This window comes from Diadema setosum, chromosome 5, assembly GCF_964275005.1.
Source record: "Diadema setosum chromosome 5, eeDiaSeto1, whole genome shotgun sequence".
In the NCBI taxonomy this organism is placed as follows: Eukaryota; Metazoa; Echinodermata; class Echinoidea; order Diadematoida; family Diadematidae; genus Diadema; species Diadema setosum.
In genome coordinates, this window is record NC_092689.1 from 25641134 (window position 1) to 25668966 (window position 27833).

General features: G+C 37.6%; 3 protein-coding genes across 3 annotated transcripts in view; 2 read left to right on the forward strand and 1 right to left on the reverse strand.

Annotated features, from left to right (window-relative positions):
* LOC140228650 (large ribosomal subunit protein bL21m-like) overlaps positions 1 to 27833 on the forward strand; it is a 148025-nt gene that overhangs the window by 110344 nt on the left and 9848 nt on the right. The window lies entirely within an intron of this gene.
* Positions 1148 to 10439, forward strand: LOC140228649 (40S small subunit processome assembly factor 1-like). The gene is made up of 6 exons (XM_072308901.1): positions 1148 to 1283; positions 3552 to 3901; positions 4908 to 5087; positions 6241 to 6327; positions 7053 to 7108; positions 8295 to 10439. Exons 1-6 carry the CDS (start codon positions 1235 to 1237, stop codon positions 8434 to 8436), a joined length of 864 nt encoding a protein of 287 aa, XP_072165002.1. The 5' UTR covers positions 1148 to 1234; the 3' UTR covers positions 8437 to 10439.
* LOC140228648 (tectonic-1-like) lies at positions 10409 to 27623 on the reverse strand. The gene is made up of 13 exons (XM_072308900.1): positions 27355 to 27623; positions 25076 to 25196; positions 23051 to 23160; positions 21990 to 22126; positions 20587 to 20689; positions 20047 to 20165; positions 19004 to 19330; positions 17774 to 17899; positions 16280 to 16381; positions 15273 to 15412; positions 14472 to 14640; positions 13113 to 13265; positions 10409 to 12608 (listed from the first exon to the last, which is right to left on the reverse strand). The coding sequence occupies exons 1-13, from the start codon at positions 27608 to 27610 to the stop codon at positions 12360 to 12362; spliced, it is 2112 nt and encodes a 703-aa protein (XP_072165001.1). The 5' UTR covers positions 27611 to 27623; the 3' UTR covers positions 10409 to 12359.

Here is a 27833-nt window from a genome sequence, read left to right on the forward strand (position 1 = left end):
AATAATAATAATAATAATAATAATAATAATAATAATAATAATAAGGCTTCTATAACGCATAATAACAAATTAATGTTCCCTACATATGCGCTTTACATTATTATGTCAAGACATAATTGACAAATTACATTTATACAAAAAGAAATACACATAATACCCAAAAAATATATATATCTATTTCCTCAATGCTCAGTCACCAAATAGAAACGGGAATCAAATATAACGCAGCATCAAATTAAATCCCTAGATTAAAAATTCTGAAAATGTGAAATCCCGAAAAATTGTTGAAATAGGGGGTCTTATATAAGATTTTTACCGGAAGTGTATTTCAAATTGAGGGTGGTTTAATCTTTTCCCAACAACCAGTATTGGATCCCGAACAATGTCAGTTTCAAACCACCCTCGAAAATTCCAAAAATAGTAGGAGTGCGGCTTCTTCCCCGATTCTTCCGAATGTGTTTACTGTGATGAGAAAGTCTCTAAAGATATTCCTGTCCATGCAAGGGCTATCGCTGTGGATACTCTTCACTTCTGAACTCTTCCTTTATTTAGGGAGTAATTTGCTATCTTCCCTTCCGTAGAAACCTGTGGTAGGGGGTCATTTTGATATAGTTGCCCTGTTTAATTGCATGCAGGCGGTGATCAAAGGTCACAATCTGACCCATTTCTATCCCAAAAATTCTAAGAATCAGCAGCTAGCATAATTGTTGTGTATATGGTTGACCGCCTGAGTTGTGGGGGTGGGGGTGATGCTCAATTACTGTTTTCGAATAACAGATCACTTTTGACAGCAAACATAATTGTTTATCGCAGCCTACAAACAGTTTTCTTGGTTACTAGTACTTCCCAGTATTAATAGTCTCTCCCCTAGGCTCGAATGGTGATACACACGTGCTTACGCAACCTGAATTGAGGCCTATCTTTATTAGATATGAAAAATATTCATTGTCATTTGTCTTTCATTTCTACGTTGAGCGGATCAACTTGCTTCACTCTTGTCCTGAAATTTAGACACCCTTCCCCGCCAACCCCCCCCCCCCCCCCCCCCCAATTCGAACTCAGTTCAGAGCAAGAGGCATAGGGCAGACATCTGGCTGGATCCTTGAAAGAGACTAAGGTTTCACATACTAGTAGGTACGACTGGTAGGTACGTAGGCCTACGTGAACACACATGTTTGTTCGTTCCTAATCCTGAAGAACTCGTCCACTGATCAATTTCATCAGAAACACCACGATGGACGAAGATATTAAACGTGACATTTTAGCTAAACTGATGGATTATGGTGAGTATTCTGTCTAGAGGTGTAGCTGAGGTTGCTCTTACACATGTACGTTTTCTGTCTATCAATCAATGATCATCACCCACGGCCGGCCACGACTTTTTAAGTCTTGTGTAGTCCCGCATGTAGATAACAATGTATGTAAATTAGTTGACCGAAATAAATTTGTTGGTCTGTAAAATTTATCGGTATCTTGTCGTCGGGAATATGTTCCGCGGAGACTGTGCCGTATTTGTTGGTAAACTCGGCCTAACGGGTTATTAGCTCGGCCCCTATATACGACCCCATGAATACAAGGGGCTGAGTTTAACCGTTTTCTTGGCCGAGTTTACTCACAGATAAATCTACGGTAAATTTACCATTTATAAACTTTTAAGAGCTGAATGTGGCAGGCTGTTCCAACAAAGGTTGGGCAATCCTGGCCTGGGTTTTAGGAGGCCATATGTAATTTACCCCCACTAAAACTGAAGAAAAAGTAATTTGTATCAAAGTAATGTGATTAAGTATAGAAATAGGTGGCTTTGCGGCTTTCGGGTTTGATGGGTTAGACTTTTAGGCGTAACCCCGGGACGCTCCGTGTACACAGTTATACTGTGCCAACACTGCGTGTTGGGGCTGGTCGCAGTTAGGTTAGGCGCTGCTGTAGCCCCGGAGACCGCGCCGCAAGGCGGCGGCTGTCGCAGTTAGGCGCTGTGCTGAAGTTAGAAGCCAAAAATAAGTTAGCCCCCTAAAACCCAGGATTGCCCAAGGTTGACTGTTCGTGTTCTTGGGAAGATCAAAGAATGACTGACTGAAGGGTGTTGACGAACACATAAAGATGCAGAACTGTCTCAGTGTTTGCCATTACTGTGTCTGCTTTTCCACAGCTTACATTGGACAAAATTGTGTCGCAAGATTTTGGCTCTGGTTCTTGTTGAATACTGCACACAATGCCCTGCCTGGTGTACTATCATGGTGCTGCAGTGGTCAAGGCATTTGTAGCAACAATAATCAAATTTTGAATATAGATCTTCATAGACCACATTGCACTTTAAGTACAACGTGTACATGTATGTCCAAGTTGGATACGATAGCTTTAAACTTGTCAAGGTACCTTTGGTATAGAGTTATCTTCATGCAATCTGGTACTGCAGTAGATTCCTTTCAGGAGTAGTACAAAGGTAGAGGTAGGGGTACATTGCATTGTGCTTCAAACAGTCTTTATTAAATTTTGGTGTTTTAGAGGAGAATTGACCATATACTTCATGTAGATTTGAGTATGATGATGATCCCTGTGGTTAGATTTATCCATTCTTATGTTTGGGATCAGTCCATGACTTTCTCTGAAGACCATAGTAGGCCAAGGTCCTCTGCAAGTATCTTTAACCCGTTGAGGAAGAGTCCCGAGTAATAATAAAATAGGAGTGTATTCGGGCATGTGTCTATGGGAAATGTGTGTTGTAGCAAAATCAGTCCATCCTCAATGGGTTAAGAGGCTCCCATATGAGTGTTTGTACCAAAAAGGGTGAGCTGATCTCACTGTTGTAGTTACCAGTCACAGATCATGCAGAACTTCTTTTAGAACTGGATTTTTGTGATTGACGATTTGTGTGTCTTGTAATGGGGGTCCTAAACATTGTTACAATATTCCAGTCTTGGGCATACTGTACCAGTGATTTGTTGGCAGTTGATATTACATGTTAGTACCTCAGCAGGACAACAGTGGAAGTTCTGTCTTTACAGGAGCCCTGCCAGCATGCTGCTAGGCTTGTTAGGTGTAGCTGTACATGTATCTTCTGTGTATGAAGGGACCAGGTGAGGTCTTGGATATCTTGAATCCCAGATATGAGCAGTGTTGTACATCAGTGAAGGGGTGGGGTTCATTATATGTGAACTTGAGACCCTTTTGTGGTGAATGCTCTTGGGATAACATAAAGATTTATTGAAGCTAATTTTCCACTTTTTCTCCTGAGCAATGACATAATTTAGATTGTTGGTTCAACTCCAAACAATTTACAGTATACAAAAACACACAATCACATAATTCACAAACACACACACACTTACGACACACACACAGTTTACAATCCATCCCCAACTGCAAGAGTAAATGCTGTTATAGATATTGTGATGTGTGACTTGATTGTATTGTCATATGCTAATTTGTCAGCACTAGAATTGTTCTAAATACTGGATAAGAAAATGCCTCATCTCTCTTTGCTAAAATGCATTGTAATCGAATACATGAGAAATGGAATAAATCTCCCCTTCCATTTGTTTCATGTTTTGTAGGAGATAGCTTGCTTGAAAACAGTCCACATGAAGCCTCTGTGAAAACTAGATGCAAAGGAACCTCTGTCACCCAAGAAGACCAGAAACTTCAAAGGAAAAGTGCAAAGAAAAAGAAGAAAAGGCAGGAGAAAATATGTGGATTTGTTAAATCAGAGCCTGAAAGAGTATCAAGAAAGCAAGACTCCCCCCAAAAATGTGAGGAAAAACTTGAGAAAAAAATGCAAGATTCAGAGAACAGAACTTGCTGCCCGAAGTCTGAGATGAGGAAAGATTTGGATGAAGTGAAGGGACAAAAAAGAAAAGCTCCAGAGGTGATTGTCTTTGAAGACCCAACCAGAAGGAAAAAAGAGGTATGTAACCTGCAGTAAAAGGTGTTGATTGACCTTCTCTGGTTTGAAGAACTCTGTATAATAAAGATATACCAAAAAATAGCCAGGAGCAGCAACAATTTGGCAACACTGCTAGCTACAGAACTTTGGGGATATTTTCTTGTGTCCACAGCAGTGGGCTTATTATTATTATTTTTTTTTTTGTTGAGCAATTACTTACATGCATTCCTTTAATTTCTTTAACTGCCTCCTCAAATTTCGATGTCTATACAGGTTTATCCCAAACATGCAAACAGAAGCATAAATCTAAATATTGAAAGTGCAGCTGTAACTATCACAGTATCATTTGGTGTTCACCCCACACAACCATCATGTACGTGTCTAGTGCAATCCCGTTACAACGAACACGATTATAACAAAATTCCTGTTACAATGAAGTAAAAACTTATCCACTCTATTTTTTTTTTCATTTGTTATAAATTATAAAAAATATAAAAGGAAATTTCGATATATTGAAAGAAAAATGCTGGTCGCAAGAACTTCGTTATAGTGGGAGTCCACTGTATCATCCACTATAGAGATGTGACATAGAGATTGGAAATTATCCTCAAAACTAAACAAAGGCAATGCTTTCGTGAAAAAAAAAATGGATGCATAATTATGACAAATTTCAACATAAAAGCACAGCAATCAATCTGTTGGCTTTAGAAAATAGGAAATTTCTAGCCTTTACTCAATGGTTGCTATATTAATTGGACACTTAGTATCTGTACTTAATACCATAGGAGTGCGTGCCAATATCAAATTTTTGTCTATTGGAAGAATTGTTTAAACATTCATAGCCTATCTTGTTCTGTTAAATGTACAGAGCTTGCAAATATGAAATATTTGTGGTGTATCTGAGTCGTTTTTATAAGGACTTTCATCCACCACTTCCAGGTACTGTAAATTTATGTTCCCATACAGAATGAAATGTTTCCTTTGTTTGCTGTACCATTTCCATGTCTGCTTTAATGTTTCCATTCAGAGATCAGCAAGGGCACACAAAGAAAGCAGAGACAGTGGCAAGGGGAAGATGGGGCATGAAGATAAAGAACTGGAGTTTGATAAAGTTAGACATGATGTCTGGAAGTATGGGATCAGTGGGTTTTCCTTCGCAGACAAGGAGAAACATGAGGCTGATAGAGCTATCCAACTTGGAGCTGTGGTGAGTATTCATCATAGCATTTACTGTGTACACCATGTGCTTAGCGAGTCTAATTTTTTTGTGAATTAGGACTTCCTGTCATATTGCAAGTGGTTAAATTTGGGAAAGTTGTGGAGTTCAGCAATGGATGAAGAAATGTACACATCATAGTCACATGCACATCACATTCATATTGGCATCAGAGATAATTGTTCCTGAATAGAATGGAGCACCCCACTCATGATGATAAAAACCCTGCAAAACACATATGGTGTATACAATACTATCTGTAGTTAGCATTTAAAAACATGGATAGGTGCAATACAATTGTATGTCCTCAATGTTACCGGGGTGCTAAGCAGAATTTATTTATTCATTTAGTATTACTTTTTTTTTCTTTTTTTTTTTACAGCTTGATTTACTGTGTGAAATGTAAGCTTGTATCCATGTTCATTACAACAGGACTCAATGTTTTGAATCAGCAGGAATCAAATAGAACCAGTTAGAGTGAAGAATTTTCAAAATTTAGGCCAAATTAACCGAACCATAACTGTAGACTATTTTTAGTATAACTATTGTTAACATTTTGTATATTTAACAATACTTAACATTGATTATTTTGATTAATTTTTTCTACACTGATTGTTTATATCCCTAACTCACATTTTGGAACTGTTTTGAAGCACGAAAGCTGGGTTTTTGTTTTATCTGAAATGGTAAATAATGCCTTTAACAAAGTAATTGTCATGGTTTATAGATCCCCGTTATAACGCAAATCCCCTGTAATGCTTCTGGCTTGGCAGCCACACCATCCACAGTTAAATTGGATTCATGGATCCAGGAGGCATCCACAGCTGAAATTTGATTACAGTGGAAACTCGGTATGTAACAAGATCCTTGGGACCAAGACAATTTGTTCTTTATATCAGATACATGTAGTTGTTGTATCAGTAGTCAATAAATAATACAAAACAAATGAAATAAATTCATTGGGACCAGAGAAATTACTGTAGTTTGTTGTATCAGGGTTTTGTTTTGGGTTTTTTCTTTGTTTTTGTTATATCAGATCTCTTTATATCGAGTTTCCACTGGATTTGTGAAACTGTGTATTCTTTGTGTCATATGATGCCTAGACCTATAGGACATTCAGTAGTTTTGTCTCTCTGTAATCCAGCCACCAAAAAGGGACTACTTGAACTACAAGGACTACATGGAGACACAGAAGAAGAAGAAGGAAAAGGAACGACGGCAGAGAGAATCCGTAAGCTCCGTTATCAAAATCTGAGCGCTACAATTGCCAATTAAGCCAATTTTGCATTTGTGTCGGTCACTTGTGAGGGAGTATTGTGTATTCCACAGTGTTAGTGAGCACTCACTGTTTGATGTGAAATGAAAGGAGAAATATGCATATTACCAGGCCCTAAATGCAAACTTAAAATTAGCTAAAGTGGTCTAATATCTTGCTATGGCCAGAAGACTGTCTTCATTGTGTGGCTGTCTGAATCCTGTTTCTAACATGATACGTGTATATAATACTAATCTAGAATCTTCACCTGAGTCACTTTCTTGATGAATTTGCGTCAAGGAAAATCAAGGTTGTCATGCCCTGGACATCCATATGGACTTTAGGAATGATTTCTTTATAAGAGGTGTAGATTTAAAAAAGAATGTTTTTAGTGTGTCATGTAGGAAACAAATAGGGAGCTATGTACAAGTACAATGTATAAACATTAACAATAATCTGACAACAGAAGCCAAGTGATGGACCCTAAATGTTTCCATTCTAGATGATTGTACCAACATTCAAATTGCTGTTCAGTTTTCCTATTTGCCTGATGTGGGACAAATTTGCTCTGATAGCACTTTCTTGTCATTTCTCTTTGAGTGTAATGGTGTAAAGACATTTATTTCAACATTATGTTGTTTCTGGAAACATATCTTCCCGGCTCAAAAGTAGACTGGTTTCATGTTGTCTCCATGTTACAGGATCGACAGATGGGGCTGAAGGTGGCCAAGAAGCGGACTGATAAGATACAGTTGAGGTGACTGTGTTCTGTAGTTTGAAGCACAGAGCGTACATGTATCTCAAGCATGCTTGGCACCATGTTTTCTTTTGTAGAAGGCATGCTACCCCCCCCCCCCCCAAAAAAAAAAAAAATAAGATAATAAAAATCAGAGTGTCTAAAGAAAAAAAATGCCAAATTACATAAATCTCCAAATAATCAAGTGTTAAAGGGCCTGTGCAGTACTGGTTTAGGTGGGGATTCATGTTTTGAACGTTCCTAAGTGAGATAATGAGAAACCTCTTACGAAATATGAAAGAGCATGTAATTTTAAGAAGGATTCAACGTTTATTTGATGAAAATTGGTTTTCAAATGGCTGAGATATCCAAAAAAGTGATAATAATAAAAGGCGACAGGCCACACTTTTATTAGGATCTCTTTGTTTCACCTTGTTTTTGGATATCTCGGCCATTTCAAAACCGATTTTTATCAAATAAACTTTTAATACCCCTTAGAATTGCGTGCTCTTTGACATCTTATAGAGTGGTTTCTGAATATCTCGCAAAACATTAAAAGTTAAATCCTCACCTCGACCAGAACTGTACACACCCTTTAACTTAATTAAAAAAAATGCTCTGATGAATGATCAAATTAAATAAAATGGCATAATTATTCCTGTGTAGAGACAAACCACTTTTGTTATACATGTAAGGCATCAAGTTAGAGTAACATATGTAAATCAACTATTGAAAGTGATGTCATACAGAGACTATGTACATGTAATAGTGCATCTCATCATTGGATCTCAGCTGCACTGAAGTGGAGATTGTTGTGCAAAAAGACAAATTTTATGATTGTCTTTGTGAGAATGAAGTACAGTAACTCTCTTTGATACTGAGGGTGTGTTATAGCATGATACATGTATATCCTCCATACATCTTAGGTAGAGTAATGATTCAAGTTGGTCTTTTATAGAAATGTAAGGTATCATGGCTCTATCGGTACATTGTATCATGTAGAAGTGTCAAATCATGGCTTAGAAACCTACTTTTTAATGTATTTGTCTGTGTTCAGTCTTTCAGAGCTCCTGATTAAATGATGTCAAGTATCCTAATGTGGTTATATTGCAGAAGTTATATTGGATACTCGCAGTAAACTTGCAGATGTATGTTCATATTCTGCTCTTCCTATCCAACTACATTTTGTATTTTGCTTTTTCAACAGGAATAAAGGATTCTGGACAGACAAGACACAGAGGAGGGGAGTGTATGTGGATGGTCAGCTTGGAAAATACAGCAGGGGCGTACAGGTTATCACAAAGAGCGATATGACAAAAGTCAAAGGAGAAAGGAAATATAAGCGATGACAGAAGACAAAGGAACTCTTTCATTATCATATATGAGATGTCATAGACGATGACATACTGTGTATCAATGGAATCATTGACTCTTGCATCAGCTTATTTCATACTTCTAGCATTATCAGCTGAGAGATATTAAACTGTTGGTGATGATTTTATTGAAGGAGTTGCGATAGAAACAATACCCCATTTCTACACAAAGTTGGGCACTGGAGCATACCTGAAGCATTTTGACGTTAATAAGCTTCTTCGAGTTCAGTCATATAGAGAGTCACAGCTCACTGAGACCACTCATGAAGTGGCTGAGAGAGACATTAAGTGTCATGATAACCTTCGCCTGGATGGGAACTTGGAACATAACAACTGTAAGCAAAAACGTCGCACATCAATTCCATACTACATGTACTTCCGGAGCACTCCTGAACCTAGCTTTGAGAGGGACATAACAATCATCAATCAACATCAGTTACACAGTATATAACAGTCAGAACTGCCTCCTGCTTTGTGATCGCCTCGTCACCAGGACTTTGAGGAAGATAAGTGGAAAGTGAGATTGTGGTTGCATTGTAAACTCTTGGTTTGAGAGACTTTGCTAAGGATATGTTGCAAAGAAGTCATTCCTCTGATAAAACTCAAACTCAGCGAAAGGAAAGTATATGTACAATGATTTCATTTATTGTTGACAAAATGGCAGTAATCTTATGAATTCAACTCGTATGGTAGCATTTTCCCCTTTAATAAAAATACACTTGTATCCAAGATACCAATGTAGAATGCCTGAATTATCATTTCCTTCATTGACTTGCTCCACGCTGAGAGAAATGTCATCTGAGAGATACTGTATACTGTATGTGATTTCCCATGGGGAATCAAGGTAGAAGTCTTATCAAATCTAACGCACTTTGCTTTAATGTTTTGCCAGGCTGCATGGAATAAATGTAAACTAGTCAGGCTACACACATGAACAACCTTTAGATGTTTTCTTTCATACTACAAGTATCTGAAGATGGTGTATGAGAGTATCATAACAATTATACATGTACTGATGGCAAGTTGATTTTTTTTTTTATATCAATAACTCGTATCACAAAGGCAAATTTGTGATGTTTGCATGAATTTAAATCATCAGTCAAAAGCTTGAAAAAACTAAGCATAATTTCATATTTACAGATCATAAATACTATACACTGTACAAAATTATACATCAGTGGAAAACATTTATCTGTGTAAATGCACTAACAAATGTACCCACAAGGTTTTCAGATCAAGGCATTTAAAGCATTACATTCCCTTTTCTCAACCAGACCATCAAATTTACTACAGTGGACTCCCATTACAGCAATTCTTCTAAATTTCTTGGGACTACTGCATTCACTTTGATGTATTGCAATTTTGCTTTAGCGTGAAATGCAAAGTAAAAATATATGACAGTATGAACTATGGGTTAGGAAAAACAAAAACTGGTTAGCAAAGAGTTTGTGTCAGTGTTATTATGAGATTGTAGAGAGAATGGATGTGAAGGATGAGAAACCTTTAATACCAGTCTGTTGCTATACTTTGTGGAAATTTATGATGCTCAATAAAAACAAACACTTGATTCAAGAAGACAAACCCTTCCCTTGCTGATAAACTGAATAACTGCCCGTAATTAAGCTAAGACCAAGGATAAGAAGCATTTTGCTTCAGAGAATTCCCCATTATCCCATACAAGTGGACATCGGGTAAGTCAGCATAATCAGAAAGTACCACATACGTGTATTAGCTAATGTTATTTCTAGTTTCAGTCAACTTGTACAAATCGATATATCATCCCTCTGTGTAGACATGATTTCTTGGCCCCAAGTGGGGAAATTCTGGTATCAACTGCCTCAAATAAATTGACCAGCATTTTTCATATTTATATCATTACCAACACAACATGAATGCTTGATCATTAGCAGTTTGGTTCAATTTTCTGTGGTATTGACTTACTCCCAGGAATAAACATACTGCATGCAGATGGGCTTAAAGTGTGTTAGTGTGTGTCATCATGTCCAATACAAACGTGTGTGTTGTGTGTGTCTTGTGCTCCTTGTGCTGCGCGGTCAGCTGTTTCTGTTTTGATTCCTGCTGTCATACTACATGTAGTGCGCATGTGTGTGTGTGTGTGTATGGGTGTGTTGGGGGGGGGGAAGGGTTTGAGAACAGATTTTTAATCTTCATTAACACCAGCAAAAGTATATACATGTATTATGCTTTATAACAATTGCTGAGAAAGTTTGTAGTTAAAGTTATTAGACACAATGTAATGTGTTAAATCAGGATGATATACCCATGTCACACCAAACTTCTTTATATACATGTACATTGTATCACATCATTTCTCAATATCTGAAATTCATGCATTAAGCATTTCCACTCCATAATATCTGAGTACACAATTTTGACTTTTGACTCTTTTGAACCATCAAAGCCTCCAATGTAATATTGATTACATCTCCACAGATCTGTTAACAAATCAAGATACTCCTTCTCATCAACCTTTTTTTTATCTAATTCAGTGTCACTTTGATATTGTCTCAGTGCTGGTTCTATGGAAAGAGACGAAATGGCAACCCAACACGAAATTTCAAACTTGAAACGTTTAGACGTTTTCTCTGGTCCTTTGTGTTGTCATTCTGTTCCCCCTAAATGCATGGAAATGCATGGAAAAATGCAGCACTACATCTATACCAACTTTGGATCCAATTAAAACATACATTCCAAGATCAATGTTTTCTTGTTTCTCCAGTTTTAACATCTACATGGAAACGCGTCAGTTCAAAACATTGGTGTGACCAAGATGGTAGTAAAGGTTGTCAACAGAGTTGACCATATGTTCCTGCCTTTAAATTCATTACTTACAAGACTCATTGCTGAACTTACCTTTTTGCTTATAAATTCCAAAGGTTATATCATCTTACACTTTTACTTACTCCAGTGAGTAAATATGCTGCTAACTTGGCACAATGGTATAAACATGTGTAACACATGTTAACATTTTCATAAATTTATTATTTTTTTTTTTTTTTGGTGGTACATGTACTGTTTATGTTGACTGATGCAAGGTTAACTGTAAATGTACCTAAATTGATCAGTTGTATTCCATGTTTGCAAGTTAACGATTGTTAGTGTCTCACACCTTTAAGAGGTAATTCTTAAGGAGGTATTTTTGCACACCACTTTAAGTACACCATCACATAGTGTGACAGCAAGACTGCAAATCAATGTTTGAAACTGCACATCAACTTTCACAAAGTCCTATTCAAAGAGTGATAGTACTGGTAATCACAACATTAAAGCCATAAAGGTGAGGGATCAATCTCTGCTTACAAAGTTGTAGATCATAAAGGATCCTCATCAAATTCTGCCTTACACATGATCACTGACTTCGAACCAAGTGATGCTATATCTGTAATAAAATCATAGACCCCAAAACCAACCTGAAAGCCTAATTCCTCCAGCACCGTTTACTAGGCATATAAAAACTTCACAACTTTGGCACCTTCTTGATCGATAAAGAGGAATTTTGTTCCACGGAAGTAATATAAAACATACTTTCTTTATTACATTATCATTCCCGCATGGGAATCAAAACTCCTTTTGGTCGACAAAGTGTTTGCTTATTTGATTCCTGTTTTCCTTTGCAACTGATGCTGAATATTTCCATGGAAGTTACACATGTATTCCATTGCTGATGATGATTTTGAGGCAATGGAAGTCCAATATAAAATCAAAGGATAAACAAAAGGAGGCCTGCCTTGACAACAATACAGATGACCACAATGGGTCAAGTCATGCAAACTCAAGTATTAATGTTACACAGACATCTTGCCACAGTCCCATGTGACAATTTACAGCAAGGTAAATGTTTACAATATTGAAAGACAATTCAATTACAAAAAATTGTATCATAATAAGAAACAGGCAGAAACAATAAAAACTAGTGAATGTAAGAAAAAGTTGAGTGATGCTCGGACTGCTTTCGAATCGCCTGTGAAAGGATAAAAGAAGTCGTTGGGAAGCTTGGCCTGAAAGGCGGGCTTTTCTGCCCAGTAGGAGCCGGGTGAGGTGGAGGTGTCAATGAAATCCACCGAGACGGAGACTTCAAACTGCTGGACCAGAGATTCAGCACCTTCCTGACAGTATGGGCCAATACACTGTGGGGCACAAGATTGACAGAAGGCAGGTCAGATGGGAAATGATGAGGATGAAAAATACATTCAATAAAAGAAAAGGGCAGAACATTTTAGCTTGATGGATTATGAACTAGAAACAAGAGGAAAACAACAATTACAGAAAAAAAAAAAGGACAAAATGACGAGAACAATGGCAATTAAGTTCAGAGGTCAATAAGCTATGCATGTTAATCTCCACTGTAAATATAATGTACGTAAGTACCTGTTGCCACAATGGCTTTTACTGAAAATAAATCCCTGAAATTACAAATGACAAAATGTTTTCTGAGATTGACCTCATGATTCAAATTAACTTGCAGCTATTTGGCAAATTTGCTCTGACCATTTTCTTATGTACATGGGTGTTTCAGTTTACTTTGCAGTAATATGAGTGTGTTTGTGTGTGTGTATTGATGTGTATGTGGGTGTCTCTCTACTCATCCTAAATGTCTATCAGTTCCTCCTCCCTCATTCTGTCAAACTCACCTGATACCTAAGAGTCTGCCCAGACCCATCCGGGTAGTAGAATCTCACTCCAACTATCTTGGCCTGGGGATTGGCCAATGCACCCACGTTGGCGTAGAGAACCTCAATGTGCAAGGACATGTACATGTTGCTGCACACACCTTGCTCGTTGCTCTGAAACATCAGCAATATGACAACAAAAAGGGCAACTTAAAGGCAGAATCGCAGTAAACTTATGCCAGCATTCAGTGACTTTTGACCTCGAGGGATTTTGCCCAAAATCTCATATTAAACTAACACCTGGGTCAGTATGAGATTCATAAGCATATAGAGGCAGCTCTTGGATTTTGGGGGATATTGTGGGAATTTTCTTGGTCATCTCTTCACAAACAAAGTCCAGTCTTTTGGAGATGTCACAAGCTTTTCATAATTGTGTTTGGTGATTAGCATACTGGACAGGTCCTCCTACCCTACATTTATAGATCTATCGGGGGGGGGGGGGGGGGTGTTTACACAAGTAAGAAGGTACCAGTATATCACAACCAATGCCAGAGAGGTGCATTATTGCTTTGAAAGTGCTAGCAAAAAAAAAAAAAAAATTGTTACTAATGATAATCACCTACACGATTACTAGTACATCCTCACATTTGTGGTGCTATTTCAATGTCACATAATTAATATTCAATCAGCTTTAAGGTAGGGGATACCTTTTACAGACCTCCCAAAATGCAGCAAAACATTAAATATGAACCTCAGGGGACTTGTTTAGGCCACTGCTGAGAAATTTGGAAGTCAACAGTTATCTACAATTTGAATAATGCACAAAACTCAACTTCTCAGTAGTTCTGTGTGTCAGCCACACTTAAGCCTTTTTGTTGCAGTCTTGTGTATTTTTTTATCTATAAACACAAATCTAAAAGTATAAGAGCTGATGTAACTTACAGCATATAGACTGTGTGGCAAGAATGTATATAGAAATGTATGTAAGTTTTGATGAACTTTCTTCACAAAATATACATGATGGACACACATGCAGTGCATGGGTCTGCAAAGGTAGCCTAGTAATGTACTGGAATTTACGGTGAGCACCGAAAAAAATTCAATTCAAAATCTAACGGTCAATAAAAATGTACTAAATGTTACCTTCCACTTTCAACACTTTATGGGAGTTTCTAAAATGATACTCTCTTCAACATACCACTGTATTTATACAACTCTTCATTTGAGGCATGCAAATGGGATTCCCTACCTTTAATGCTGTGAGAACCTCCACTGTCCATGATTTGGTTCAAAGATTGTCCTCATTCATAATATCTGTCTTATGGCTGTAAGGCTTAAAAATGGACTAAAATATCTCTTGGGATGCATTGACCTACTTACCACTGCAGAACCACTGATTTCATCCTTGAAAATTTCCACCCAGTCACCGAGAACCTCTGGCTGTGAATTCCCAAATGTAGCCACGTAGCCTGGCTGGTTCCCGCTGAGTGCATTCAGGGCTACAGACTGGATAAACCCACAGATGTCCGAAATATTGTTGTATGAGACTCTGAGATGAGATAAAGAGCATTTCATGGTAGGATTAGGTCATACAGCATTTGTGAACAAGAAATCACCTCGTGCACTAGAAAGCAGAACTATTATGTAGAACTATAGGCCTACTGACTGAGCAAATGACTTTTGTTAGGATTGCTTAAAAATCTTAAAATAATGCATTGATTGCTGTAGTGTAACAAAACCTTACTAGCTTGGTACACTGTCTTTTAGGGCTGTGGTCTACCTGTGTATCAATGTAATATTTTCCTACAGCAGAGACCAACATTTTGATTTGTAGATACATTGTTAGATCAATTCTGTGGCATTCAGAAAGTACTATTTCCACTGTACAGGTAAGCTAAAAAGCCAAAGGACCATGTCAGCAGTTCTTTCTTGACAGCCCATGTTAATGTCACAAACTAAATGGTCACCATCACTGGACTAATTGGGATCTTTCTTGTGTTTTCCCATCCTTGGCCGATACATGATATAGTGGGTACATAGACACATGCAATTTACTGTCTACAGCACTAAATACAAGAGATTTCAGGCAAGTGATACAGTGACTCTAGTCGAGGTCTTTGATGCTCGTAACTTGTCAGGGATACTGGTAGGTGATCTATCTATGGCTGTGTGGAAACTCACTGAATGGTGCAGCCACTGCGGAGATTTTCCCCAAAGGTAACCGGAATCCTGGAGTCAGTGTCTGTCAAACATGATCCGTCAGCAGAGCTCCGGACGACCGTCAGCCAGTTGGTGGGGTCCGAACTCAGTGAGATGGCCTCTGTGTGGCTGAAGTCAAGGCTATACCTCCATCACTAGTCTCAGATGTATGTTTCTACTGATCACCCATCCAAAATAATCAATAGTCATCACTATGTATTTGAGATCTACAAGATTAGGAAATGTCGCATCAACTGACACCAACTAGCATTTTTTTTTTTTATCGTACACTGGTTTCCAGCTATACATTGACGACAAGAATCACACTTCACCTCCACAATAATGCAATATGAACATATGTGAAAGCCATATTTTAAGCCAGGTCTGTGGATAGTCATTTCTTGACATATTTAGTGTATACTGTATCATTTATACAGTTAGAAACACAAATTCTTAGCTGCATTTGAAGCAAAAGTGTCTGAGGAGAACAATGCTTACATCAGCAAAAATTAGTAGCTGCAGGGAAGAGCTTGATTGCAAAATGAATTAACTCCATTCTTTTTAATTTGAGATATATGCAATTAAAGCTGCTAAAAACTAAGAAAATAATAATAAAAAAAATATTGGACATTTTCAATAACTTCAAGAATATTACCTGTAATGTCACAAGTGAGGTATACCTGGAAAGGCTTTATTTTGCTCTGATGATGGACTTGCTTTGAAATATTTTAGAATGACGCTTAACCTGTTTCGGGACCAAACTCTTCAATCATTAAGCAGTATTAACAGTAAAACAGCAGTACTGACAATATTAATAATTGTTGTGTTATTACAATCATTACTGCTCCCATTACAAACAAGGCACCATGGACAATGGCTAACAGCAAGAAATGGACACCACTCACAAAACTCTGGTAGTGTGAGGCAAGGCATGCTGAGAGAAGATCATTTATAGTAGTACATCATTGTACTCTTCCTGACAAAGGATATAAGATGGATCCATCAAGTTGGACAAGGTTCCCAGCGACAAGGGGCTGGCCAATCACGTAACCAGGATTGCCGCTTCGAGGAAAGGTGTCTGTCTCTCCAAGCTTTAGTAATGTAAGATGTAAATATTCAAGAAAAATCATTTTCAATTATATTACTGTTCTTCAGAAAGCCACACTGTGGTAATACTGTATTTGCAAAATCTTAGATCAATACTGCTCTTACTAAATGTATTACTAAATTTCTTACTACATATAATACAAATTTGGACACACAAGACTGTTTTGCCAAAGGTTGAATTTATGCTCGAGACCAAAAGTGACAGAGAGTGAAATAGGAATGATCCCTTTCCACAAGAAAACTTACTAATTTAATATTGACATTAGCGAAGATAAACGGTTTCTGTGTTACAGGAGACAATATTTTCATTAGTTAATATAAAAAAATACCAATCAACTTGCACAATTCTCAAAAATAAAACCCTACAAAATACACTGAATACATAGTATTTAGACTTGACATGTAGAGCTGTTGAAGCTAATTTTTGACAGCATTCTTTTTTTTTTATGACCAAGTCTGCCCCCCCCCCCCCCCACACACACACACACACACACAAAAGGTTGGCCACCTTACAAATACAGCTTTCAGTGGTGACTTGTGTGTCAGTGACATAAAGCATACTGGAGATCAGCCTGGTAGGCATTCAAATTCAATATAGCAAATTAATGTACTGCATTGTATATTGTCTTTGTCAAAGACCCTCTTGCTGTAGTGATTACAGGAGGAGTATAAGCAAAGGGTTGTTTCACAAGACTAGTCAAGCCATCATTGAGAGCCAAAAGCAAGAGCTTCTTTGGAGATCTTTCTGAAGTTCTGAACTTAAGCCTTTGAATCACTGAATTTTGCTACCAGTGTTTGGTAGCAAAAATCACAACCAATCAGCAAAACTCCATCCAAAGAAGCTCCTGCATACATGTTTTGCACTGACGGTCAATGGGCAAAACAATTTCATAGGTCCAAGAGACTGACTGGATTATCTAGTGACTGAATATTTCAGGAGTAGTGTGTTGGTTAGTCTTTCTCCCAGTCATGAAAGATAATCACAATGGCAGATCTCAGAAGGCCCTCTCGCTTCATGTACTGGACTGGACTGGACTTGGCTCTCTGTCATTACTAACCACAGCATTTTTTTTTTTTTTTTAAAATTGTACTTCAGAAACTTATAAAAAGATATATACACTATATTTCCAAACATTCTAAGACTCTAGCATTCCAACAGGAAGTTAACCAGACACTGAACCTACATTTTCACCAATTTCACCAAGATTACTGCAGTAGGTTGATATTTCTGTTACGTTACGGTTTCCAACTTTATGAGGGCTACATGTGTGTGTCGACAAGCCCCACAAAAAAATTTCATAAAATATTTCACTGACTTCAAATCATTTCTACACCCCCACCCCCCCCCAAAAAAAAAACAACAACAAAATCCTCACCTTGACAAACTCTGTAGAAAATGTTTGTGAAGGCATAGTGTCACTGGAGGTCAATGACCTCAGAGTGAGTCCCACGTCCACAGTCTCAATTCCATTTGTTGCATTGTGGGTAATAATGTACTTCACCTGGTAGCAAAAAACAAAACAAAACAAGAAATTCAAATAACTTTGTCAGTAATTGTAGAGCAACAAAGAGTGTCTGGTTGGAGGCAATTGCTTGATGTGCTCTTCATAACGACTAACGTAAAGACCAGCAGTTGCCAAAAAATGACAAAACCATTATCTGTCAAACGTACGGCATAACTCACCTCATGCCTTAAGGAACAAGGGGTGCTATACATTAGATATATGATGCATCACGCGTTACCCTGAGGTACCGTAGTACCCCGGATTACTGCGTTGTGTAGCGCCACCTCACGTCCACTCGAGGACAGCCAGAGAAAAATGCATGCACTGTGTGTGCGTGTACATAGTCATTCCCATGCCACTGCATGTTATACTATGCGTGGTGATACCACTAGCGTGTGCTTTAGTACAGTGCAGTGCAGTGGCTAGCGCGCGCTAGCTCCAGCACCAAAATAATTTCCACTTTTTGGCATCCAGGGTATAACCTTTTTAAAAATATGTATAATTCAACAAAATGGCTGATTTTTATTTGGTACCCCGGGATACCATTTATGTCATCATATATCAGATGTCAGGAAAGCAAAAGGAATCTAATCTAAATCAATCTAACTTCATCTAATCTAATTCAATGTAATTCTCTTCCAAGATAAATCAAACTATTCTAGTCTACACAAAAAGTCACATTTCAAACATTTCATATATTTGTGTTGAGGTTATCACACAGTCATTCAACCAGGTAATGGGGAAATATTCAAACAAAATGATAAAACACACAGTCCAAGGAATAAAGACTTTGTAGATTTCTCCTTCACCATACTTAAACTCACTGAAATACAGCATATCCTTGGGCAACCTTGCAGATCTCATCTTGCCAGAGCATCTATTCTCATTTTTAGTGCAAATGTGATAACTAATCCATATGTCTCCAATAAATTTAACCCTCGTTTGTGCACTTTGTTGGAATGAGATGTCACTTCATTAGATTTTTATACTTGTTGCTGAGGAGTTCATTATTATTCTGTAAGTTATTGTAATTACAACTATCTTTACAACAGAGTTATGAACGTAAATAAATTTCATAGAAATAATTAATGAATAAAGTACCTCTGTAACTACATTATCACAAGTATCTGTTGAGCTATTATAAAAGGGGACAGGGATCTCATCCACAGTGTAGTTGCAGTCAACGACAAAGTCAAATTCGATCCTGCACATGATGGGTAGCTGGACTGATATGTTGACCAGCTCTGGGTTGTCATAGAAACCGTATCCAGGAAATTCTGTGGTTGGTCCTGGCTGGGGGAGAGCAGTGGTTGCATTGGATACAAAGCTGGAGTCTGTAGTGGCGCTCCCTGTGGTGATCAGTGAGGGCGTGGTGAGGTTGACCAGGACCGGTGGTGGGAGTGGATTGTCTTGAAGAAACTGTGGTGTCTAGTATAGGAAGAATAAAAAGATATATAATCAAAAATGAAGTACTCATCTTTACCTTTAATACAAACAGGTGAAGCCTTACTATACACTCAATCAAATCTATCTAATGGTTAAAAATTTTCCTGACAATTTTCCAGTCACGCCAGCTACACGTTCAAATATGTTCATCAGTATTCATTTGACCTACAAATGTAGTGGAAGTCACTTCCTTTATGCACATACATGTAAGCTTGCTGAATGCAGGGGTATATTTTAGGAAATTTATGTCACTTTACACTTAGCCCTGAAGGTATTTTCCATATAAAAAGAAGGAAAAAGATCAAAGCAAAAAATATTAAAAATGTGCCCCCCCTGAAAAAAAAAAGGGGGGGGGGGGTATCATGTTAATTACATGCATATTTCAGTATCTTGTACAGTGGAACAAGTGGCACTGTCTGGATTTTGCATGAAAAAAAAAGAAACAACAACAACAACAATAATCCCACTACTTTACCAGACCAACTTGTGAACCCAACAGGGCAATTTCAAATTAGGGCTCAGAACACATGCTAGCAATCTGTGAGATGATTTCATTTTGAAATTATGATACAGGCTAGAAACTAGAAAATTCTTGTGGTCTCAACTATCTCATCATGACAGGGTTTGCCTGAACTACAAATCAATATGACAGATCGTGAATACACATATGTATACTTTAAAGTAGAGACAACGCTCACAGGAATAAACTTGAAGCCACTGTAGTAAGTTCTGGCAGATAGGAAGGGTTGGTTCTCACAATCTCTACTCAAGCTCGTCAGTTTCCTCGTACAGACTGATGTAGCAGCATACAGGTAGGCTGTTGGCAAAGAAAAACAAAGAAAATATGTAGGATTGTGATTAATAAATTTTGGGTGTGTGGATAAACAGATATATTGCCAGGCAGAAAACTATAAGGGCATGATGTATCCAACATTCAAAGGGAATAGAGGTAAAGAATATCAAAAAGATAGCATGAAAGAACTACAGCATTTTATTTCTTTCACAATTACTATATCTGCAAAAGAAACATTCCGTATTAAATGTCACACACATAGCTGATGGTATACGGGCTTAGATATTTGCCATTGTCTAAAATCTATTTGCTTGAAACATAATACAAACCTACATTTACCAACAGATTGCTACAGAAAGACAGAGACGATTAGAAGGAATGAAATTTGATGAAACTGCTGACAGTAAAGAAAAGTCGTTTTAAACCCATCCCATGCAAAACTAACCAGCAGGGTTGTTGTCGTCACAAATGTCAGATACTAGTCCTTGCGGTAGCCCAAGTTGGCCCAGTGCCAACGTCTCATACAGGGTGTAGATCGTGTCTCCAGACTGTCAAATAAATGTCAAAATATACATCATGCAAACGAAGCCAATGTGACAGAACGTTTCTAGAATACTTGCTCAACTGATAGAGAAAGAACAAACGTGTTGCAATATGATCAAAATAGATAATACAGCAGGGTGAACAATGAATAGCATACAATATATAATAATAATAATGCTGAATCATAAAGCCCACAAAGTCTCATGGGTTGATTTTCCAATGCAGCTACACCCATTGGTACATAAATCTGTTTTGCATTCTCTATGTGAAAACTGGACATCCCATGGCCAGAGACTCTCACATGAGTTGTAGACAAATCTAGCAAATCACACAGCTCCTTACTGAGACTCATATTTTGTTATATTTAAATTACCTATTATTCAATGCTTGTAATTGGTTATTTGGCCTCTGAATGATATGAGCCTCTTGCAAAACTACTCAAATTTAGTCAAAGGTCATGTGTCATCTTGACTGCCCAAGTGATGGTCGTGCGTTGTTATGCAATGATAGCTGTTTACCTGCTCCATGTGCCTGACTGTGTGTGTGATGAAAGTGTTGCTCTGAGTCGTCAAACAAGGCGTCCCATGGACCAATTTCTACCTTTTTCTCTATTTTGCTTCTAAATCAGTTCTAGCACAATTGTACCACCTCCTATTTCTTTGCTCTCCCAAGTACAAACATACTTTCGAAAGTGCTAGCCAGGGCTGGAGTATTGCTACATGCACTGTTACACTTCTGACTGTACACACCACTGAATGTAACAGGCATTTTTTACTCTACTATTTATCTCATGAACAATCAAGATCACTTGCTATCTTGTCATCATGCTCTCCATATAGACACAGATACAATCTGTAATCCAAATCGATAAACCTATACACTATCAAAACAACAACAACAACAAAAATCAGAACTACCCATATAAGATTTTAAGTGAAAGAGAAAGTTTAAATGAAAAAAAAAAAAGCAGAATATTTTATAATAGCAATCATCATCTATGAAATGTATATCACCATTACAGCTTGACACTAACTTTTTTCTCTGGTAGCCTGTTCGGGCAACCAAGCCACCGGGCCCCCACTAATGTTGAGCTGTGACTATAACCCAAAAATTATAAACTACAAAATTGTTTGGTAAGGTCTTCCATTCAACACAGTAAGGATAACCCCCCAAAATAGACAATGAAATCATCAGCTAAAAAGAAATAAATGGGCATTATTAGAATCAAACTTCAAGTTAACAACTTTCTACCAGCAACACAATTTTTCAATGCCTAGCCAAGGGAAGCTAGCCTCATTTGCTGACCTTATAGAAATCACTGTAGGTGTCATTGCTGTCAGAGGGCTGCTGGTAGGATGTGTCTCCATACTTCTCACTCAGCTCATAAAACCTCTCCACAGTCTCCACCTCCTCAGGAACGGAGTAGTAGTTCCTGTCAGCATCTGCACGTTTTATGAAGTTGTCAATGAGATGGCTTATAAATCAATTGCAGTGATAGGACTGGATATCAGTGCAGGCCATGGTCATAAAGTGCTGCCAAACCAACATGAAAACTTACCCACAACAATACAAACTCACTAATTTGACAAGGAAACTAAAAACTCATCTACCTGATGTATTGGACATTTAGTATGCACATGCTTCCATAAGACATTGATACAAATTTTCTATTATATCCTCACTCAGAAATCAATATGAAAGGGGAGGTTTGTAACGTCTTCTATATAAAAGTTTTAAGCAGTGTAAAAACCATAGGTTTTCTTTTGTTACATACGCATGTCCAATTTTGTCCTTTGAAGCAAAATCTTAGAAAGAACATTTCACAAGATGCATGAATCAAAATCTGCAGCAACACATTCTAAATTTGTGCAGAATGCACTCATGTAAAATGTGAAAGACAGGTGGACCACTGATCTGAATTAAATAATTCATTGCTACTCCCCCCCCCCCCCCCCCCCCCAATACATTGGTATTATCATAGGAATTGTTACAGGCAGCTTTGGTTTGATAGACACAATAGTTTCATAGAGTACTTAATAAAGCATCTAACTGAATTAATAAGACCATAAATTTGCCTTGCTAAAACTATTTTGCCAAAATTTAGTTCAGTATTTCATTTCAACAAGTTATACATATTTCATCAGGATCGGCAAGCATACTATTTGCTGAGTCACAGTTAGAATACATGTAGAATGTAAACACAGCGTAGAATAGATTGACTGGTAGACCTGCATTTTCTCAAGGTCTGGACGATCATCTATTTTCCATTTCTAAACAATAATTCTCAGAGTTTGGTAGGCAGAGTGCTCAACAGGCATTTAACCAAAATACTGACTGACTTGACACACTTTTCTGTTATCACTCACTGTTGTCTGTTGCAATGCAGAAGAGACTTGGGTCTGTCACATCAACTTGCTCTGGTGGGGCATTGGTGCTGTATACAACTGTACTCCTCAAACATACTCTAGACTCAACACTGTTGAAGCAGAAAAAAGAAAAACCCAAAAATAATACACAGCAGCAAAGCATACGTAATGCAGTTTGTAATTAAACACAAATTTCTGTTTCTTCCTTGCTATGATGACACACATAGGTGTTATTTCAATATTCATTCAACCTGAACATGCTCTGCTTTTGTCAACCTGGTGTCATAAAAATATTCTATACAAAAATTGTGAAGATGCCAAACCTTTTATTATATTTTGATCATTTTCATGGGTTTGTGTAATTCAGACCTGACAATATATCACACTTCTATTCGCCAGTTTTATATCAAAAACAGGGTTGACCGAGCTTTTTCAAAAGCAGAGCCCACTTCCGGGTTTCATGAGCTAACAAGAAAAAAAAAAAAAAAGGTCTGCAGGTCATCTTTCTCCTTCCACTTCCGGGTTTCTTCAGCTGACAAGCAAAAAAAAAAAAAAAAAAAAGGGTCTTCAGCACAAAAACATAACCTTCCCACATTCACACTTCAAAATCTCTATCTATTTCTTTAATAGTATCACATACTTCCAGGGTAAACAAAGTGTGGAAGGGGGGGGGGGGGGGGGGGGGCAGGGGGCAAAGTGATGACACCTTATGTATTCCTTTGTGCACAAAAAGTGGGCCCGAGTCCCCTGCCTTGCCCCCCCCGTTCTGCCGGCCGTGAGTGTTCATACAGTGTAGGGCCTACAATTCTTAAAGGGATGGTACAGTATTGGTGGAGATGAGAATTGGGCTTTTAACTTTTTGCGAGATACCAAGAAAACACTAATGATATAGTACAGAGCATTCCATTTTAAGAGGAATTCAAAGTTTATTTGATGAAAATCGGGTTTGGAATGACTGAAACATCCAAAAACAAAGTAAAACAAAGCGATCGTAATAAAGTGTGGGTCCAACACTTTATTATAATCGCTCTTTTTTGGATATTTCAGCCATTTCAAAACCAATTTTCATCAATAAATGTTGAATTCCTCGTAGAATTACACGCTCTGTCATATTTCATAAGCGGTTTCTCATTATCTAACCAAAAAATGCTAGAAACGTGAAATTAGGTCTAAATCTAAACTGTACGGTCCCTTTAAGGCTCACTCTGTCAGAACACTGATGAGTTTGCAAAAGATGGTATTAAACCGAGTTAGAACTGAGGAACACACATGTACATGGCTAAACTATCATTTCTTCTGAATTGCTGCAAATATTTGCAGACACCTATTCATTAAAGGTAGGGGATACCTTTTACAGACCTCCCAAGATGCAGCAAAACATTAAATATGAACCTCAGGGGACTTGTTTAGGCCACTACTGAGAAATTTGGAAGTCAACAGTTATCTACAATTTGAATGATGCACAAAACTCAACTACTCAGTAGTTCTGTGTGTCAGCCACACTTAAGCCTTTTTGTTGCAGTCTTCTGTATCTTTTTTTTATCTATATACACAAATCTAAAAGTATAAGAGCTGACGTAATAACATATAGAGTGTGTGGCAAGAATATAGAAATGTTTGTAAGTTTTGATGAACTTTCTTTACAAAATATACATGATGGACACACATGCAGTGCATGGGTCTGCAAAGGTAGCCTAGTAATGTACTGGAATTTACGGTGAGCCCCGAAAAAATTCAATTCAAAATTCAACGGTCAATAAAAATGTGCTAAATGTTACCTTCCACTTTCAATACTTTATGGGAGTTTCTAAAATGATACTCTCTTCAACATACCACTGTATTTATACAACTCTTCATTTAAGGCATGCAAATGGGATTCCCTACCTTTAAATGATTATCACACTTTTTGAAGAACAGATATTGACCATTCAGACTTTTGGATTCTATTTTGCCACTGATGTGAGTAGTACTTATCCAATGAGCCACTGCATCCCATAACAAGGTTTTAGTTGAGTGAGTGCTCACACATATGTCTGATCTTCACACTGGCTAAATGTAGAGATGTCTGCAGATGTACAGTCAGGATCACAACAGCAGTTGACATCACAGCCGTTCGCTGTCAGATCACAAATGCAGATTCCAATATCTGGGGAAAGGCAAAAACGGTGGTCATGACTAACAATAGAAAATTCATCATACCGATCCCCTGCTGCCAAATAATACACAAATATTCTATGAGACTTTTAATATTGGTCAAAACACTTATGACAAACTTGTCAGCACTAACACAGGTTTTGTATATTAGTACAACTAGTACATGCTTTTACAACTACTTCAGAATCATAAGGTTTGGGTTTATCTGAAATATTTTAGGTTTAGGGATACAATTTACAGTTATATATATATATATATATATATATATATATATATATATACATATAGGTTCCAGGCTTGGGGTTAGGTGTAGGGTTAAGGAATGATCGTATCCAATAGGGTGACAATGTCAAAATTTCAAAGATTGAAGTCAATATTGGCACTTCAAGTCACTCAATTTGGTTTGGTTCAATTTTTTCTGGAGCTGGGCGACGTGTCACATGTGTTGTTTAATATTCTACATTGTATGGTTGGACCTACTACTCATCGACCGCCTAATTTTTATTTGCTTGATAAGAATATTTAACACTGAAATTAACGTAAAAACTTGACATACGTGATTGAGAAAATCCGGCACTATTAAATGCTGTTGTTCCCTTTTCAATTCCAAGTTTCAGTGCAAAAATATCGGCGTTGAACTTGCGTGGCCTCTTTTCAGCTCCCCGCGGTGCCGCTCCTTTTTTAGATCGACCGCTGTTTTTGCATTGACAATGCACACAAACCGAGTTGTATTGAACACCGTGTTGTACAAAGCTTTTTAGAAAATGCATTGATATTACATCACGATTCGGTTAAAATATTCTTTCGAAATTTTGTCAGATGGTGTTGTCTGCTAGCTACCCCTGAATTTACTTCCTTTTTCTGTATTCAAATTACTTATCATTTTATGGCACTATAGTATACTAAGTAAGTACTTAGATCAAATAGTTAGTTATGTAGACCTCTACTAAGTCTAATTTTACTATGAATAAACAATCCCCTATGGCCCTAACACATGTGAATTTGTAATCATAATAATATTAAAAATAAGAACAGTCAAATTAAATCAATAGAATCTGAATCAGTTTGCAAGAATCTTCAAGTTGTTGAAGGAGGCAGACCGAACCAGAAGAAGAAGAAGAATTTAATTTAGACATTTACCTGTATAGTAAGGGTACTAGATCTCGCGCAGGGACTTAATGGTCGCGCATAGCGAAACTGCGTATAGCAAGTAATATCACACGTAGGACTAAGCGCAAAATTTGCCGGTACGCCCATGACAACCGCTAAACATGAGAAGGAAGCAGGTAAGAAATTTTGATCTCGAAAAAAATTTTCACTAAATTTCCAATTTTTTCGAACAAATTTTTCACTAAATTTCCAATTTTTTCTAACAAATTTTTCACTAAATTTCCAAATTTTTACCCTTACCTACCTTAGCTTAAAATTTGTTTTAAGGATGTTGTAGCCTAGACGTGTCGTCTCGCTTGTCTCGTTCGTAGCCGATAGAATTCGTAATTTGTTTATTTGATCATTTATAACATTCTACGAAAGCCGAAGCACGTTAGTTACAGCCGCAGAGGGGCAGACACTTTCACGCATGAAACTACATCTAGGGCTGCTGCGCGACCTTTACATACCCCGAGAAATTGAACGCATAAAATTTTAAAGTCCAACATACAAACGGCAACAGCGCGCGCACTACTCCCTCATCGTATCATCATCATCAGGAGATTCTGGGAAGTGATTTTTCTGCATTTTCGTGATATTCATTGAGAAATTCAGGTACGATTGTGGAATAATTTCTATTATAAGAGCATCACAAATTTTCTAGACCCCTCAACCATACCTGAACTGCTGAACTGCCTAACGTTATAAAATTAATTATTAAATTCATCATAGATTGTGGTCTAACTACTAGACAGTCTAAATTAATAATGGTGTGAGTATGATATTGAATTCTACTATTTCGAATTCACATAACAATCATGATGAAGTAAATAAGTGTAGATCCAATTCACCTTTACAGCTGTCTACTCATGAATTAAACTAAGTTGAAACTAGTGTATCACTGACTGTTTCCTACGGCCCATTTTTGATGATCAGACGCCGAATATAAGGCATGGGACCGTGGACACGGCTGTCGCTGCGGTGTGTTTTACTTTGGTTACCTGTGTTCGGTGGAATTTCAGTTGCATCTGTTGGTGGTGGTTGTGTTGTAAGAATATTTGCTGTGGACTGAGGTTGACCCTGAGTGGTAGCAGCTCGCTGTGTTGTGGGATTCGTGGTTAGAATCTGAGCAGCAGATGTTCCAGCACCAGCAGGAGGAGTGGTGGAAAAACCCGTTGTTTGAGGAGAGCCTGGCTTGAAGCTCACAGTGAAAATTATCACTAAAACTATTTTGGCGTCCGCTGACAACGGCGCCATGATTACCCTTCAGCGCACGTAAAACCCTCAAACGGGTTACCTGAGGTCTATAAAATGGCTAGCCAGTAACAGACTACTGAATATTAATAAGCAATTACGTCCTCATGTCTTTATGAATATTAATAACAGCGGCAACGTGTTTTCGGCCTAGCATTTGTAAGGAAATAATGAAGCTCCACAAGAAATAATTATTATCTATATCATTATTTGGGCTTTTATGTTA

Coding starts and splice junctions, on each gene's coding strand:
- LOC140228649 (XM_072308901.1), top strand. CDS start 1,235: ATGGACGAAGATATTAAACGTGACATTTTAGCTAAACTGATGGATTAT. Junction 1,284..3,551: donor AGCTAAACTGATGGATTATG/GTGAGTATTCTG, acceptor CATGTTTTGTAG/GAGATAGCTTGCTTGAAAAC. Junction 6,328..7,052: donor AACGACGGCAGAGAGAATCC/GTAAGCTCCGTT, acceptor TCCATGTTACAG/GATCGACAGATGGGGCTGAA.
- LOC140228648 (XM_072308900.1), bottom strand. CDS start 27,610: ATGGCGCCGTTGTCAGCGGACGCCAAAATAGTTTTAGTGATAATTTTC. Junction 23,161..25,075: donor TGTGAAGATCAGACATATGT/GTGAGCACTCAC, acceptor CTGCTTCAACAG/TGTTGAGTCTAGAGTATGTT. Junction 19,331..20,046: donor GTGGCTTCAAGTTTATTCCT/GTGAGCGTTGTC, acceptor TTCCTATACTAG/ACACCACAGTTTCTTCAAGA.